General features: G+C 43.0%; 1 protein-coding gene across 1 annotated transcript in view; it reads right to left on the bottom strand.

The window, feature by feature from the left end:
• Positions 1 to 15,127, bottom strand: part of RNLS (renalase, FAD dependent amine oxidase) — a 58,675-nt gene extending 43,548 nt beyond the window's left edge. Inside the window, exons 1-4 of the mRNA XM_058810809.1 lie at positions 15,016 to 15,127; positions 14,800 to 14,896; positions 13,598 to 13,740; positions 12,808 to 12,966 (exon numbers count right to left, since the gene is read on the bottom strand). Coding sequence (XP_058666792.1) covers positions 12,808 to 12,966; positions 13,598 to 13,740; positions 14,800 to 14,896; positions 15,016 to 15,127 — 511 coding nt within the window. The remainder of the gene's footprint in view (positions 1 to 12,807; positions 12,967 to 13,597; positions 13,741 to 14,799; positions 14,897 to 15,015) is intronic.
• Between the last annotated feature and the right edge of the window lie 1,461 nt (positions 15,128 to 16,588).

Here is a 16,588-nt window from a genome sequence, read left to right as displayed (position 1 = left end):
TTAAAAGCCTGGCATAACCATGGGCACTACCAGGATTTTAAGCAGAATACAAATTGAGACTGGGATGCCTTATTGGAATAATTCTGATAGCGCCACAGATATGTCATTTATTGGTTATATATGTTATATATAAATAAATAATTATATTATATAAATATATATTAACATATTAACTATATAAAATAAAATTAAAATAATATATAATAGATACATCCTAGATAATATATTACATAATTATATAATAATATTACTAAATAATATATTATTATATGTATATTACATAACTATAATTATGAAATAATTATATATTGCATAAATTTATATATTTTTATTCATATTATCATATAAGTTTTAAAAGCCTGCCATAACTATGGCCTATTATATATAAATATATATCATAATATAATAATTATATTAAAACAATAATAAATTCTATAGATAATAGATACACCATAGGTAATATATTATACAGTATATAAAAATATCAATTATATATTACATAATATATAATTATGTAATAATTATATATTACATAAATTTATATATATTTTATTTATATTATTATATGAGCTTAAAAAGCCTGACATAACCATGGGCACTCCCAGGATTTTAAGCAGAATATAAATTGAGACTGGGATGCCTTCCTGGAAGAACTCTGATAGCACCACAGACGGGTCATTTATTGGTTATATATACTATATAAAATATATATTCCTATATTAATTATATTAAAAATAATGAAATAATATACATAGTAGATATATCCTATACATTATATAATATACAATTATATAATAATAATATTGTGTAATATATTATATGTGTATTATATAATATATAATTATGTAATAATTATATATTACATAAATTTATATATTTTTATTTATATTATTATATAAGTTTAGAAAGTCTGCCATAACCATGGCCTCTCCCAGGATTTTAGGCAGAATACAAATTGAGACTGAGATGCCTTCCGGGAAGATTCTGACAGCAGCACAGATATGTCATTTATTAGTTATAAACATTATATACAAATATATATTAATACATTAAATGCATTAAAATATAATATTAAAATAATAATAATAATAAAATTATATATATAATAGACACATCCTATATAACACATGATATAATATATAATTATATAATAATATCATATGTATACTATATAATGATATTATATAAATTTAGATATTTCTATTTATTTCTATTTATATTATTATATAAGTTTAGAAAGCCTGCCATAACAATGGCCTCTCCCAGGATTTTAAGCAGAATAAAAATTGAGACTGGGATGCCTTCCTGGAGAAATCCTGATAGCATCACAGATATGTAATTTATTAGCTATATATATATATATATATATATATATATATATATATATAATATAAAAATATATTTATATATCAATTATATAAATAAAATAATATATATTACATACATCATATATAATATATTGCAATAGATTTATAATTATATATTATATATAATATAATAATTATATATAGTTTATATATTATATTATGTAATTGTGTAATAATTATATCTATTATATATTTATATACATTTATATTCATTTACATGTTTCTATTTATTTATATTTTTATTTATATTATTATATTTATTATATTGATATATTATATAAAATATAAAATATATTTTATAATATATTATCTAAATTATATATGAAACAATTGTATAATACAAGATATAATTAATAATTTTATATAATTAATAAGTATAAGAAAAATATATATTATATTATATTGTATTATATTGTATTATATTGTATTATATTGTATTATATTATATTATATTATATTATATTATATTATATCTTATTATATCTTATTATATCTTATTATATATCATATTATATTTCACCTGTTTCCAAGTGTGCAGATGCTGACATGGCCAGGATCCTGCAGCACTAGCCCGAGGCAAACAGACTTACACTGACATCTAAAGGTGTCATTTACTATCTGATGCCTCATAAAATGTCTGAAAAGGGCCAGCATCTTGTAAAAAGGTAACAAGACAGAAAAATATCAGTATTTCATTCTTACAATGAGGGTCCCAGTATTTAATTCTCACAATGCGTGTCCAAGGCCAGGCTGGATGGGGCTTGGAGAAACCTGGATAGAGGAAGGAGTCCCTGCCCATGGGATGAGATGAACTTTAAGATTCCTCTCAAACCTACGTTCATCTGCACATAAAACCCAATTTTGAGGCAAATTTCCTTGTTTCAGTAAGAATTATGTGGTGTTTTCTTCCATCTAGAAAACTCAGTTTTTGCTAAATTCTGTCTTAGGGAAAAGGATGCATCTTTTCCTTGGACTTGGGCACAAATCCTAGCTGTGATTCAGCGACTTGAAAGCAGGTGGTTGTTTCAGAGTTAATATTTTTCCCTGCTTTTAAGTTGGTTTTGAGCATAATTCCCATTAGAAAATGTGAATGCTGGTTTTGCAAGCAGCATGGCTTAAATCAGAATATATGACAAGGTCTCTCATCAGTGATCCTAAACACACCTCCTACTGTGCCAGAGAGAAATGGACAGGGAAACAGACAGCAAATCTATTTCTTTTGTGCTTTTCAAACCTTGTTGTTCTGCAGTCACTCCAGAGCCTGTGAGACACTTAAACCTGCACACAGTTCACAGAATAAAATTTATTTTCCTGAATTTCCATAGGCATCCAGCCTGTTCTCCCTAAAGTACAAATGCACTGGGAAGGGAGCAGTAAATCCTTCTTCAAGCAGAGGTGCACACCCATCGTCTGTGCCTGTGCAGAGCCTCACATCCTGGCAGAGCTCTGCTTCTGAAGGATTAATTTGGGAATAGAACTGGAGGCTCCTGGTGCTGACTCTGGGAAGCCTGATCTGCATGTCCCTTGTTCTGTGGAATAAATCAAGTGAAGAGATAGCTTTAATCCGTTTTAGCAAGGTTCTTTAAACTTGAAATAATTTGTGGCAGCAGAGTCGCCTGCTGCAACAGGAGGTGCTTCATCAGCTGAGTCAATAAAGGTGGCCAATCACACCATTTCCTAAATTACACCAGCCCTTCAACAGAGTTTGTTTTTAAATAATTTTTTTAATAGTTACAGTGCTTTGAGCATCCCAGGCAAGGTGGGGAGAGGAGGGAATTAAAACCCTAAGGAGCAGCAAGGCCACCAGTAGTGAACTCAGGCTTTCAAGGCAGCACAGGTAAACCCAAAACCATCTGTAACATCTCACCTGATGGCTCAGGAAATCATTTCTGATTTCTACAAAAGGTGTCTGAGTTATTCCTAAGGCTTCTTTAATCCAAGAGCACACCAACATTCCTGGAAATTACAAAGCTGAGTGGGGAAAGCTGACAGCAGGCTCCACAAAGAATTCAGGTTTGACTCAATGCAGCCAAAACCTCATTAGGTTTAAAATTAGTATTTTTCCTCTGCTTTAATCCAGATGTGGACTGCAAAAATAACTGAAAAGGTCACAGACATGTCCGTGGGAGGTAAAGATAATCTTTGTAAAGAATGGTCTCAATTACAGTGATGGGAGTGGCCAGCAACCATTAAAAAATCCTCTAGAAATCCACAAAACCCCATCCAGTCCAGAGGCACTGCCTAAACTATGAGAATGCATTTAAAAAAACATTGTCCAGTGAAGGCTTTTGTCTGCCTACTTGATTGCAGCACTAAAAAATAAATAAATCCCAAAGCAAGCAATTAAATGTAAGGACTGCTTGCAAACCTGCACCAGACTTTTCAAGGGTTCGCAGCTCTATAAAAGCCACAGTTTGAGTGGCAGATTTCACATCAAAAAGAAGGCTGTAAAGTCCAAATCAGCCTGTGGTCACCTTTGCACATTTCTGTCTCTCAAGTGTGCCCAGAAGGTTTGGTAACAGGAAAGCAGAGAGAGCTTTCCCAAATATATTTTTCAAAAGAAAAATAAATAAACCCAAGTGAAAAACTTCAAACAAAAAAAGAGAAATATTTTACTGAAAGGTGACACATAACATTATCATATATCCCAAAACCAACCATCAAAACCATTTTAGATTCAGGATCTGAAAATTCAAGGCTGGTAAAATTGCCCTAACTGGACTTCCTGAGGAATGAGATCTTACAGCACATCCCAGCCTCCTACAGGACAGAAACCAGCAGCTCATTAGACACACGTCCCACAAGACACAAATAGAGAAGTTTCAGAATTGCTCAGTTTGGTCTCATTTTTTGGCAAGGAACTTTTTTTTCCCCCAGCCCCCTTCCTTTTAGGCTCATGGCAGAAAAAGCAGCTTTGGAAAGATTTCTCCATCTGAGCCTAACCCCTGGAGAGAACCAAAGACTGGGAAAAAACTGAGAGGTATCTGTGTTTATTGTTGGGATAAACAAACTTCAGAGCATTTATTTGTTCTGTTCCAAGTATGTCCTGTGCTCAAATACCATCACCTTTATTATCCAGAAAATAAAAACCCCACTTTGTGCACAAGGCTGATCCTTCTGCACGTTCAGCTGATCCCATGTGTCTGTGGTCCCGTTCTCTATTTTGGGTATTGGAATGACACAAAAGAGCTAAAAAAGCATCAGATAAATCTGTGACCAAGAGCCCTGGTGCTGCTGGACCCTGCCAAGCCAGCCCAGGCTGCAGTGGCAGGAGAAGCACATCCAGGTTTAAGGAATTACAAACAGCCACATCAGGCAGACTTGAAAGTGTCAGCACACAAAAAAAAAACCTTTTTTTCCCCAAACCAGCCCAGCTAAATCAGCACAATCTGCTGCCAGTTTAAGGTGCAGGTGCTCTGAAATCCCTCCTGGGACTGCACAGGAAAGCTGAGCTCAGGACCCAAACCACAGAATCACCAGCACTCGCTGAGAGGGCTCAGCCACTCTCCAGCCCCTGAGCTGCTCCCTGCCCTTGCTGGAGGAGCAGGATGTGCCAGCAAGTCTGTGGGCCACATGGTGAGCTGAGGATCACACCACTGAGGCTGCTAAAAATAACTCCCCCACCCTTTTTTGGGGGGAGAAAGGGTGGGGGGAGCGTGTCTGAGGTGCCACAGCCAGCTGTGCTGCTGCAGCTGGGGCAGGGACTGCTGGAGAAAATGCTTCTGCCACGTCCCCAGGCACTGCAAGGTGATGCTGTGACAGAACAGGACTCACTTTCTCTGCAAGGTGACTTTTTGAAGTGCTGGTACCCATGTCTGGTCAAAGGATGGGCAGCCATGGAGGGGGAACCAAGCTTGGAGAGAAGAAGCTGCATATTTTCCTCTTCCAGCACATTGCATCTGGTTTTCCTTCTGTTTTACCCTGACATCTGTCAAATAAAGACTTTCAGCTCTCCACCCAAGACAGGCAGCCTCAGCTGACAACACCAAAATGCAGAGCAGCCCTTTATCTAACACAGATTGGATTTCACTCTCCTTTCCAGGCCTCCTCTCTGCTCACACACGTGGGGTTTCTTCCCCACACTCCCCACATGGAGAGGGCCACTGGCATCAGTGTGTTTGACAGGTTTCCAATGTGCTCCATAACTGCAGAATAAACCATTACAAGCACTGTAGATATTTTAAAAAACACCTAAAAGAAGACCAGGTTTTCAATGTGCCAAATAAGCGCAGGATAAGATCATTATAATCACTGTAAATATTTCAAAAAACACCTAAAAGAAGACTAGGTTTCCAATGTGCTCAATACCTGCAGAATAAACCCATTATAATCAATGTAGATATTTTAAAAAACACCTAAAAGCAGACCAGGTTTCCAATGTGCCCCATAACTGCAGGATAAGCCCATTATAATCACTGTAAATATTTTACAAAACACCTAAAAGAAGACCAGGTTTCCAATGTGCTCAATAACTGCAGGACAAGCCCATTATAATCACTGTCGATATTAAAAAAAACCCAAAAAACTAAAAGAAGACCAGGTTTCCAATGTGCTCAATAACTGCAGGACAAGCCCATTATAATCACTGTAGATATTAAAAAAAAAAACCAAAAAACTAAAAGAAGACCAAGTTTCCAATGTGCTCCATAACTGCAGAATAAGCCCATTATAATCCCTGTAGATATTTTAAAAAACACCTAAAAGAAGACCAGGTTTCCAATGTGCTCAATACCTGCAGGATAACCCATTATAACCACTGTAGATATTTTTAAAAAAAACTAAAAGCAGATCAGGTTTCCAATGTGCTCCATAACTGCAGAATAAACCCATTACAATCACTGTAAATATTAAAAAAAACACCTAAAGGACGACCAGGTTTCCCATGTGCTCAACAACTGCAAATATGCTCATTATAATCACTGTAAATATTTTTAAAAACACCTGAAACAAGACCAGGTTTCCAATGTACTCAATAACTGCAGGATAAGCCCATTATAACATTATAATCACTGTAGATATTCAAAAAAAACACCTAAAAATACACACTGAAGAACACACACGGCCTACTTTGATATTTTTTTTTCCTTCTCCTGATGTGCAATTCCAGCTCTGGCAGCCTTTATTTTTAGCAGTACTCCCTCAGAGAGGCTCTACCCGAGCTGCAGTGAGCCCAGAGGAGCTGTGCCCTGCTTTGAGGGCTGGCACAGAGCTTCTGGTGGCACCTGCTCCTCCTCAGACACTCCCCACGTGTGCAGTGCCACCTTCTCCTTCCTGCCTCCCTCACGCCTGCCACACCATCCCAAGGGCAAAACCCTTGACAAAATCCCAAATCCTCGACATGGAATGGACAAAAACAACAAAAACGACCTCCCAAAACCACAGCAAAACAACCCCCCAAGAGGAGGGCCATGGAATGGACAATAACAACAAAAAAGACCTCCCAAAACCAAAACAAAACAACCTCCCAAAAGGAGGGCCATGGAGATGGTCTGAGGGATGAAGCAGCTCTGCTGGGAGAGCTGGGATTGTTCAGCCTGGAGAGGAGAAACCTTGGGGTGACCAAATTGAGGCCTTGCAGGGCCTGAAGGAGCCAACAAAAAAGATGGAGACATTACACGGGCCTGGACAAGGGGGAATGGCTTCAAACTGGAAGAAAGCAGGGTTAGATGGGATATTGGGAATTAGGAATTGTTCCCTGGCAGGGTGGGCAGGCCCTGGCACAGGGTGCCCAGAGCAGCTGTGGCTGCCCCTGCATCCCTGGCAGTGCCCAAGGCCAGGCTGGACTTTGGGGCTTGGAGCAGCCTGGGACAGTGGAAGGTGTCCCTGCCCATGGCACAATGGTTTTTAAGGTCCTCCCAACCCAAACCATTCAGGAATTTCATGCCAGAAATCTCCATCTCCCTGCTGGAATGGTGGGATCTCCTCTCAGGAGGGTCTAAAACGCTGCTGGGCAAGGTTTGGGGCAGAGCTGGCAGCAGCAGAGGGACACAGGGATGGGCAGCCTGGCACTGCACTCACCCTGAGTGCCCAGGGGTGAATCCTGCCCCAAATCCCAGCAGGACAGGAGCGTTTCCTGCTCAGGGATGGATACTCCACATCCTGCTGCAGCCCCAATATTGTCTTTGACACCCCCATGCCAGGGATCCCCCAAATTCACCACTGACCCTTCCCCTGCACAGCCTCAGGCAGCACTGGGGGCTCTCCAGGTTTTAAAAGGAGCCCAACCAAGAACTCCAAATATGTTTCCAAAAAAGCCCAAATATTTCCACATTGAGGCCTCAGCTGCCTGATAAGCAACTAACAAATCAGTGTACATGTTTACAGTGGACATTTCAGATCTGTTAGGTAATGAGAGCTCCAAGCTGGATAAGCCCTGCTCGGATTGCTTGGAACTGGAACCACAGAATTCCGAATTTATCGTGGTGCTATCCAAAAATAAACACATTCACTCAGCAAGGACTTGTGACTCGTGAAAAATTATCAGGGTTTTGTGCTTTCCTAACTCACATTATAAAGCCTTCCCACGCAAATGCAGCCCTGTTTCACTTGTATCTTCTCATCAGCTTGTATTATTTAAAACATGTGGGACATTCACACAGATGGAAAAGGGAAAAAAAAAATAGGTCAGGCTGGAAACAAAAGCCAAGCCATCCTGTTTTATTAGCAGCTTAAACATGCAGAACTGTAATTTGAAATTCCAAGGAAAGCAACATAATGAAAACATTCTGAACACACAAATAAAAAAATAAAACCTACTGCAAATCGCTGCTACGCTAAATTGCCATGTTGCCAAATGCCTTAAACCAAAAAACAGAACTGATAAGAAGGCTTCTCCGGCTGATATGAAAATGCACAGAAATAACTACACTGCTCAGTGATCATATGGAATCTGGGCTATAAATCCAGGATTTTTCTAACATCAGCAGCCTGTGTAACAGCCCAGCACCTTTGAAATACTGTTGGACAATGAACAATTTGCAAAATCTTGTCCTTTCATTTGCCAAGATCCTACTTTTAAGTAAATTTATTCCTTTCCATGAACTGACATCACAAACCTCAGAAACATTTATTCATTTCCCTTTTATCTGCTGCACAACCCCAGTATTTACTACCAGAACACGTAAAGCCCAAATCAGTGCAGTGAATTTAATTTAGTTCTTCAAGCTGAATGTCCCAAACATCATTTGATTGCTGCCACCTATTGTTGTTCCAAACATGTTGCAAGGAGTTAACCCTTTATCCAGCAGCTACTGGAAGTCATGCTGGAAATATTTCTGCCTCTGCTGCTGCTAAATATGCAAATAATTATGCAAATAAATATGCAACTGTATAATTAGCATCTATTTGGGTGTGATAATTGTAGAAAGAATGAATAAAGGTTGAAAATTAAGGTGAATTATATATATATTTATATATATATATATATATACATATGTAAAACCACACACTGTTTATTACATTATTTATTTTATATCTATTTTAAAATATATTAATATATATTTATATTATATTATATTATATTATATTATATTATATTATATTATATTATATATTATGTTATGTTATATTATATTATATTATATTATATTATACTATATTATATTATATTCACACACCATTTATTGCATTATTTATTTTATATCTATTTTTTTTTAATTACACACTACCTTCTCCATTAATCTAAGACTTGGCTTTTCCCTCACAAGAGAAGTAAATCTGGAGCATTCATTTCTCACACAGCCCATACAAAATGGTAATTTTAGGTTGCCAAAGGCCACTTAATTCTGTCTCCTCCTAAACACACACAGCTTCACAAGGACATCATGTTCAGGCTCATCTAAGAGGTTAAAGGACACAAAAAATATCCAGTCTAGTTTAGTCTGCTGAGTTTAAGTATTTAAACAGCAATGTGAAATTTGAGGGGTTGTTTCAAAATATTAATTTTCCAAATATGGTGTGAATAACTGAAAATTGTTAAAAAAATAAAAAAAAAAAAACACATTGGGGGGCAAAATACCTCCTCCCTCAAACAGGAAAATGGTGAATTCCAGAGTGGTAAATTATTTAGCTCCAGAATCCCTCTTCTATAAAATAAGGGCCTTCCAGAGCAGCAGGGAATAAGGGAATATTCCCAAATCCTGTCCCTTTTCCTTTGAGAGGAATGAGGGATTTGTCATTACAAACAAGCTGTGGGTCTGCTGGTAGGTAAAACCAGCATTGGGAGATAAAAGAAACAATGGGAAGGATCCCACTGATTGATGAATGGAAAAAGAGATTTGCTTTTACAAATAAACATTAGGTGGGCTGATAAATGAAATTAGGTATGAAAGATGAAAGAAACAATGGGGAAGAAAAACCCCTAAATTCTATAAGAATTAAAAGTTAAAGGGGAGGGTTATATATTAGAGGGAAATATTTGGTATCAGGCATATCAGGGAGTCTGAACCTCTCAAGTACCTCAGAAATGGGCCAAAAACCCCTAAATTCCATAAGAATTAAACATTAAAAGGGAGGGTTATACATTAGAGGGAAATCTTTGGGATCAGGAATTCTGGGAAGTCTGTACCTCTCAAATACCTCAGGTAATGGGGTTCTGAGTTTTAGGGATTGTTGGTATTGGGTTTGTAACCTTTGTTATTTTTGGTTTTTATAAGTAATACTGATAAATAATGATTGTTGTTAATGTTATATGAATACTTTGAAAAGCTCGTCTTAATCCCTTCAAACACTTCCTGTTGATAAGTTGATTATATAATGTGAGTTCTCGGATTTTTATGGTAAGAATTATTATTAAGGTATTGTTGTAGTATTTACAGCCAGCTTTCATGTGTTTTACTGTTTCTTTATATGATCATTTACAAGACACGTGTCTCTTCACGATCCTGTATTTTTGTTTCTTAAGTACTCATATGTTTGGTTTGTTTTTTTTTTAAATCCAGATTGCCAGTTTGGTGGTTTTCTTCAGTTATTATTACAGACATACTCCAGCAGAGAGTTCAGCTGTAACATTAACTTCTTGGTTTTTTGAGTTTCAATTTTGTACTAGGTAATCAATCTTTCATTCAGCTGCATTTCCTCCACCTTTACACTCTCAGTATCCAGATCCGGGCTCACAACCCTGACTGTGACCACTTTCAGAGGAAAATGTGGCTGGGAAATTGGGATAAATGTGGGAATCCACAAAATCAGAGGGTTTTGGGAAAGCTGCAAGAGGCAGGCCCCAGAGACAGCAGAACTGTGATTAGAGATAAGCAGCAGCCATGAGATTGGTCAGCAGAAAAATTATTTAGATTGTAGAAAAGTAAGGACAAATAGGATAATGGTCTCTGTGTTAACACTTGTCTAGAATAACTCCCTAAGCTGCAGAAAAGTTTATCTAGTGAGACATTAGGAAGGTTAAAGCTTAATAATGGAGCTCTGTGCGTTGTGTTTTAAGGCTTACAAGCAGGTATTGTATTTGAAATAAGCAAGCATTGTGTTAACCAAAGGTGCCTGTGCTTATAGTGGTTGGATGGAACTATTGTCAATGTGCTTTTGCTTTGTGTGATTGGTCAAGAAGCTTATAAAGTGAGTTGTAACATTAAGTTCTTGGTCTGCTGCCTGGGATGTGAGCTGCTGGCATCTTCCCATTGTCATAACCAAGTAATGAGAGTGATGCTGGAAAACAAAACAGCTCAAGGCACGTTCCTCAGCAGCCCTGTCCCCTGCGTGGTCTGTAAATAACCCCCCTGTCAGCAATAATGAAAAGGAAGCTGTGTCCTCCAGAAATCTGAGAGATCCCAGGGGAATGCTCCATGGTCTCTCCCTTTATTGGAATAAAGTAAAAGCACTCCTCTGTCTCCTTTTTGGACATAAACCTCTGGTGTTTGTGGATTAATTTTCCTGACACCTTTAAGCCATGAGTGGCCACACGTGACCCTTGGCTGGCCACACAGGGGGAAGCCCTCCCCTTCCTCCAGCTCTGCACATCTCCTGCTCCATCCCAGGGCAGCAAGAGAGCCCTGTCACCCGCAGTGACAGCCACAGGGAAGTTCCAACAGGCAGCAGGGACCTCCCCTTCCAGGAGCAGCTGGAATCGCTACCGGGAGGGAGCGCACAAACATGGCTCCTGCAAGAATCCGATTTCTGCCCCTGGATTTGGGAAAGCAGAGCATAAAAATGACTAAAAAGTGTCAGCGTGGAAGGGAGAGAACACCTATTCCTTCCAGCAGCTGACAGGAAATTGCACCTTAAATGCCAGGCGAGGTGAATCCATGGAAAGCTCCCTCCTCTGCCAGCAAAACTCGGCTCTCTGACAAACAACCAAAACATCCCTGAGATTTACACACAGAGATGCACCCGAGCCTCTGCAAGCCAAAACAGAGCTGAAAGTGCACCCTGCTCAGGCTCTGGAACACCCTCCTCATCTGCTCTTACCCTGACTCAGCTCTTAGCATAAAGAACCAGGGGTAAAGATGCCCGTGGCTCCAATGCCAAGGAGCTCTGGGGCAGGGGGAGTCAGAGATGTCCATCAGTCCTGCAGCCTGAGATGCAGAATTAACAGCTGGATGGACATCTGGAAGCTGGGCTCACCCAGGGAACAGGCAGACAGGGGAAGAGAAACAGGAAGAAGGGGAGGAGAAGACAAAACTTGCTGGATTCCCTCAGAGAGAAGTCAATCCTGCACTTACAGAGATTATGAAGAGAGGATGTTGTGGGAAGCACCTGGCAGCTCCAGCTCTCCCAAGAGCAAGTGAAATGAGCTGTTCACCTTAATTACACCTTCTGAAGGGGAGCTGCCTGCTTTCTGGACAAGAAACTATTTAATTACCGCAAGAAAAACTATTTGCAAAGACATCAGTGCCAGCTCAGCAAGGCCTTGAGGTGCAGACAGCAGAACCTTGGGAAGGCTCTGAAAAAAAACCACTCCCTCTACTCCTCTTCTATTTTTATTTCTAATTTTCTATGCTATTTCTTATTTTATTTAAATTTCTTTCACTATTAACCAGACCACCTCACCTGGGCCAAACTCACCATTATTTTCCAGGGTAAATGGGAGGCCTCATAAAACAGCAACCAGCAGAGAAATCCTGTTCTTACAGAATATTTACCCATTTAGGCACAAAGCTTAAAATCAGAGGCTGCAACGAAGACACTTCTCTTTTTAGAAATGCCCAAGAAAACCTGTGCAATTCAGTAACTATTTGCAAGCTGCACAAAGACAAGTCCTGTTTTAGAAGTCAGCAAAAAAAAAATCAAAGATCAGATTCAAAACTGACTCATCCATTTAGATATTTTATGCTGTCAAAGTGCCTCGAAGTTACCCACCTCTTATCATTCTCCAGCCTGTCCTGACGGAATAGTTAAGCAGCTCAGACTGCTGAGTGTTATTTTTTTGCTTCACAAGATGCTCAGATGCTATTTTAAATTTGACACCTACCATGCTGAGGGCTGAACTTACTGTTGACAATGTCACCCTGCAGCTGGAGAATCTGTGGGACAGGCATGGTGAGAATTACCACATCAAACTGCTCCGGGGGCCCAGCTTTCCTGGAGACTTCCCACCTGCCATCCCGCAGGGAAATGTGAGTTACGTGCTGCTCATAGGACACGTCTGCACCTGGATGGGGGAAAAAGCAGCAGATAAATACCTCAGAGCAGGGAATTCCACAGGGAAAATGCCCACAGAGAGAGTTATTGCAAGGGGGACAAGGGGGAATGGCTTCCCACTGCGATTATAGCTAATTATTTACAAGATCAGGGTTTTAAAACAATCAGCTGATTAAAAATAAAAATTAAAACAATTGCATAAAGGGATCACAGTTTGACTGCTCTCATAGCTCAAACTTTGCTAAACAGGGTTAAATTAGTCATTGTGGTTGTGGCACATGACATCTAAAGTTAGAAAGTTTTAACTTATTTTCCATCCAAGGTAGTAGTTAGAAAGTTTAAACTCATTTTCCTGCTCCACCCAGCAGGCTCACATCCTTCCCCCAAAACACAGGGTGTTGCTCACCCTTTTGCCCCCAGTTACACATCCGATATTCTATTTGCATAAAGACTTTTATACCTGCAGGACATAGAAATTCACCGAGCTCACAGACACGTTCATCCACCCGAGCGACTTCCAGACACACATAAACCAACCAGGAACACAAACATCCTCATCAGGGATGTAAATTCCAAAGGCACCGCCAAAAACACGGCCATTAAAACCTTTCCCTTCACACGAAGGCACCCAAAGGCATTACCTGACTGCTCCAAGTAGTACTTGACAACCGAGGAGATGCCCTGGGGTGCCACGAAATTGCGGGAGCCTTCTCTCTCCACCAGTCCCTCCACGGGAGCCGTCAGTGGCTTCAGGATGCCGTGGGTGACAAGCTCCTCGTAGAAGCTAGAAAGGGACAAATCCACAAGGAAATGGATTGAGAAATCCACGAGGAAATGGGTTGAGACACCCACGGATGAATGCACGGAAATACACATGAAAACTGGCTCCGTTTCTCACAATCGAAGTTAAGACCAGCCTGAATTTTAACAGGCTGCGTTTCAAGGCAGGTTATGCATAAAAGCAGCAATAAAAAAAACAAATTACCTTGCTAATTGCATTGGGCCTGGCCTTTTACCTGACAGCAAAGCTATCTGTGATGGAATTGTCAGCAGCTAGACCCGGAGGCAGAGGAATACACAGCGGTTCCCTAAATCTCTTAACATCACCACGAACTCCAAAGCCACTGAGGAGCGCAGGAGTATTCCAGGTGCCTGAAACGCTGCTTTCCTGCCTTTTCGCTGCTTTCCAGGCAAAATTCTGCATTTTCAGAGCGCTGCAACACCTCCGTCCCCTTCCCCACGGTACCCCTACACCTTTCATCCCAACCCACGCGAAGTTTCCCGGTTTTCACCCCTGCATTCCTGCCCTAAATCCCGCAGGGAGGGCAGAGAGTGAGCGGCTGCGGGGGTCTGGGTATGATGGGGGTTAAAGCAGCTGTGCACCAGCAGCGGGGTCCCTAAGTGTCCCCACGGGCCACCAACCCCGGCGACACCTCGGGACGGGCGGGATGGAGGCGGAACGAAGCGCTGGGGGCGGGATGAGGCGGGATAGGGGCGGGATGGAGGCGGGATAGGGCGGGATGGATGGGGCGAGATGGGGCGGGATGAGGATGGGATGGGGCGGGATGGAGGAGGGATGGGGGCGGGATGGATGGGGCGGGATGAGGATGGGATGGATGGAGTGGGATGGATGGAGTGGGATGGAGCGAGATGGGGGCGGGATAGATGGGGCGGAATGGGGGCGTGATGGAGCGGGATAGGGAGGAATGGATGGGGCGGGATGGATGGGGCGGGATGAAGCAGGATAGGGCAGGATGGATGGGGCGGGGTGGCGATGGGAGGGGGACGGAATGGAGCGGGATGAGGGCGAGATGGAGGAGGGATGGGATGGGGCGGGTCTCACCTGAGCCGCGGCCCCGCCAGCTCCGGCTCGCAGGTGACGAACTGCGCGCCCAGGTCGGCGCTGCCGTGATCGGAGCGGGTGGTGCTCATGCGGCCCCCTGCGCGACAGCGGGTCACAGACCGCCGCGACACACACGACACACACCACACCGCACATGACACCACACCAGACACGCCAGGCCCGGTTTCCCTCCCAACCCCGGCCCGCCGGACCCACCTGCGCCCCGCGCCTTGTCCCACACGGCCAGCTGTCCCCGCGGGGCCCCGCGCAGCAGCGCCGCGCCCGCCGCGCCCGTCAGCCCCGCGCCCACCACCAGCACCCGCGCCATGGCCGCCGCACCGGCACCGGACACCGACAGCGACAGCGGCACCGGCACGCCCCGGACACGGACAGTGACACGGGCACGCCCCGGGACACGCCCCGGACACGGACAGTGACACGGGCACGCCCCGGACACGGACAGTGACACGGGCACGCCCCGGGACACGCCCCGGACACGGACAAGGACACGCCCCGTGGTGGGCGGGGCCTCTGCGCCGCTGCGCGTCCCCGGTGCGAGCCACGCCCATGGGCGGAGCGGGGAAAGGCCACGCCCACAGGCGGCACGGGTGCGCGCGGGAAACCGCCGAGACATGGACCGGGCGCGCACCTCTGTACAGACACATCTGTGCTGGGCGCACATCTGGACTGACACCTCTGTATGGACACACCTGCGCTGGGTGTACACACCTGGGCACACATCTGGACTGACACTTCTGTATGGGCACAGCTGGGCTGGGCACACACCTGTATGTGCACACCTGTACACACGCACACACACCTGTACACACACACCAGACCCGTACGCGGGAGCCTGCCTGGTGCACACACCTATACACACGCAGACACCCCTGTGTCACACACCCCTGTGTCACACACACCTGTGTTACACACACACCCGTGTCACACACACACCTGTGTCACACACCCCTATGTCACACACACCCGTGTCACACACACACCTGTGTCACACACACACCTGTGTCACACACACCCCCTGTGTCACACACACCTGTGTCACACACCCCTGTGTTACACACACACCCCTGTGTCACACACACCCCTGTGTCACACACCCCTGTGTCACACACACCTGTGTCACACACAACCCCTGTGTCACACACACCCCTGTGTCACACACCCCTGTGTCACACACCCATGTGTCACACACACCCCTGTGTCACACACCCCTGTGTCACACACACCTGTGTTACACACACACCCGTGTCACACACACCCCCGTGTCACACACACCTGTGTCACACACACCCCTGTGTCACACAGACCCCTGTGTCACACACACCTGTGTCACACACACCTGTGTCACACACAACCCCTGTGTCACACACACCCCTGTGTCACACACCCCTGTGTCACACACCCATGTGTCACACACACCCCCGTGTCACACACCCCTGTGTCACACACACCTGTGTCACACACACCCCCGTGTCACACAACCCTGTGTCACACACACCCCTGTGTCACACACCCATGTGTCACACACACCCCTGTGTCACACACCCCTGTGTCACACACACCTGTGTTACACACACACCCGTGTCACACACACCCCCGTGTCACACACACCTGTGTCACACACACCCCTGTGTCACACACACCCCTGTGTCACACACACCTGTGTTACACACACACCCGTGTCACACACACCCCTGTGTCACACACACCCGTGTCACACATACACCCGTGTCACACACACACCTGTGTCACACACACACCCGTGTCACAC

The sequence above is a fragment of the Ammospiza caudacuta genome, chromosome 9, assembly GCF_027887145.1.
Source record: "Ammospiza caudacuta isolate bAmmCau1 chromosome 9, bAmmCau1.pri, whole genome shotgun sequence".
Lineage (NCBI taxonomy): Eukaryota > Metazoa > Chordata > Aves > Passeriformes > Passerellidae > Ammospiza > Ammospiza caudacuta.
This window is presented reverse-complemented; position numbering and strand designations above follow the sequence as displayed.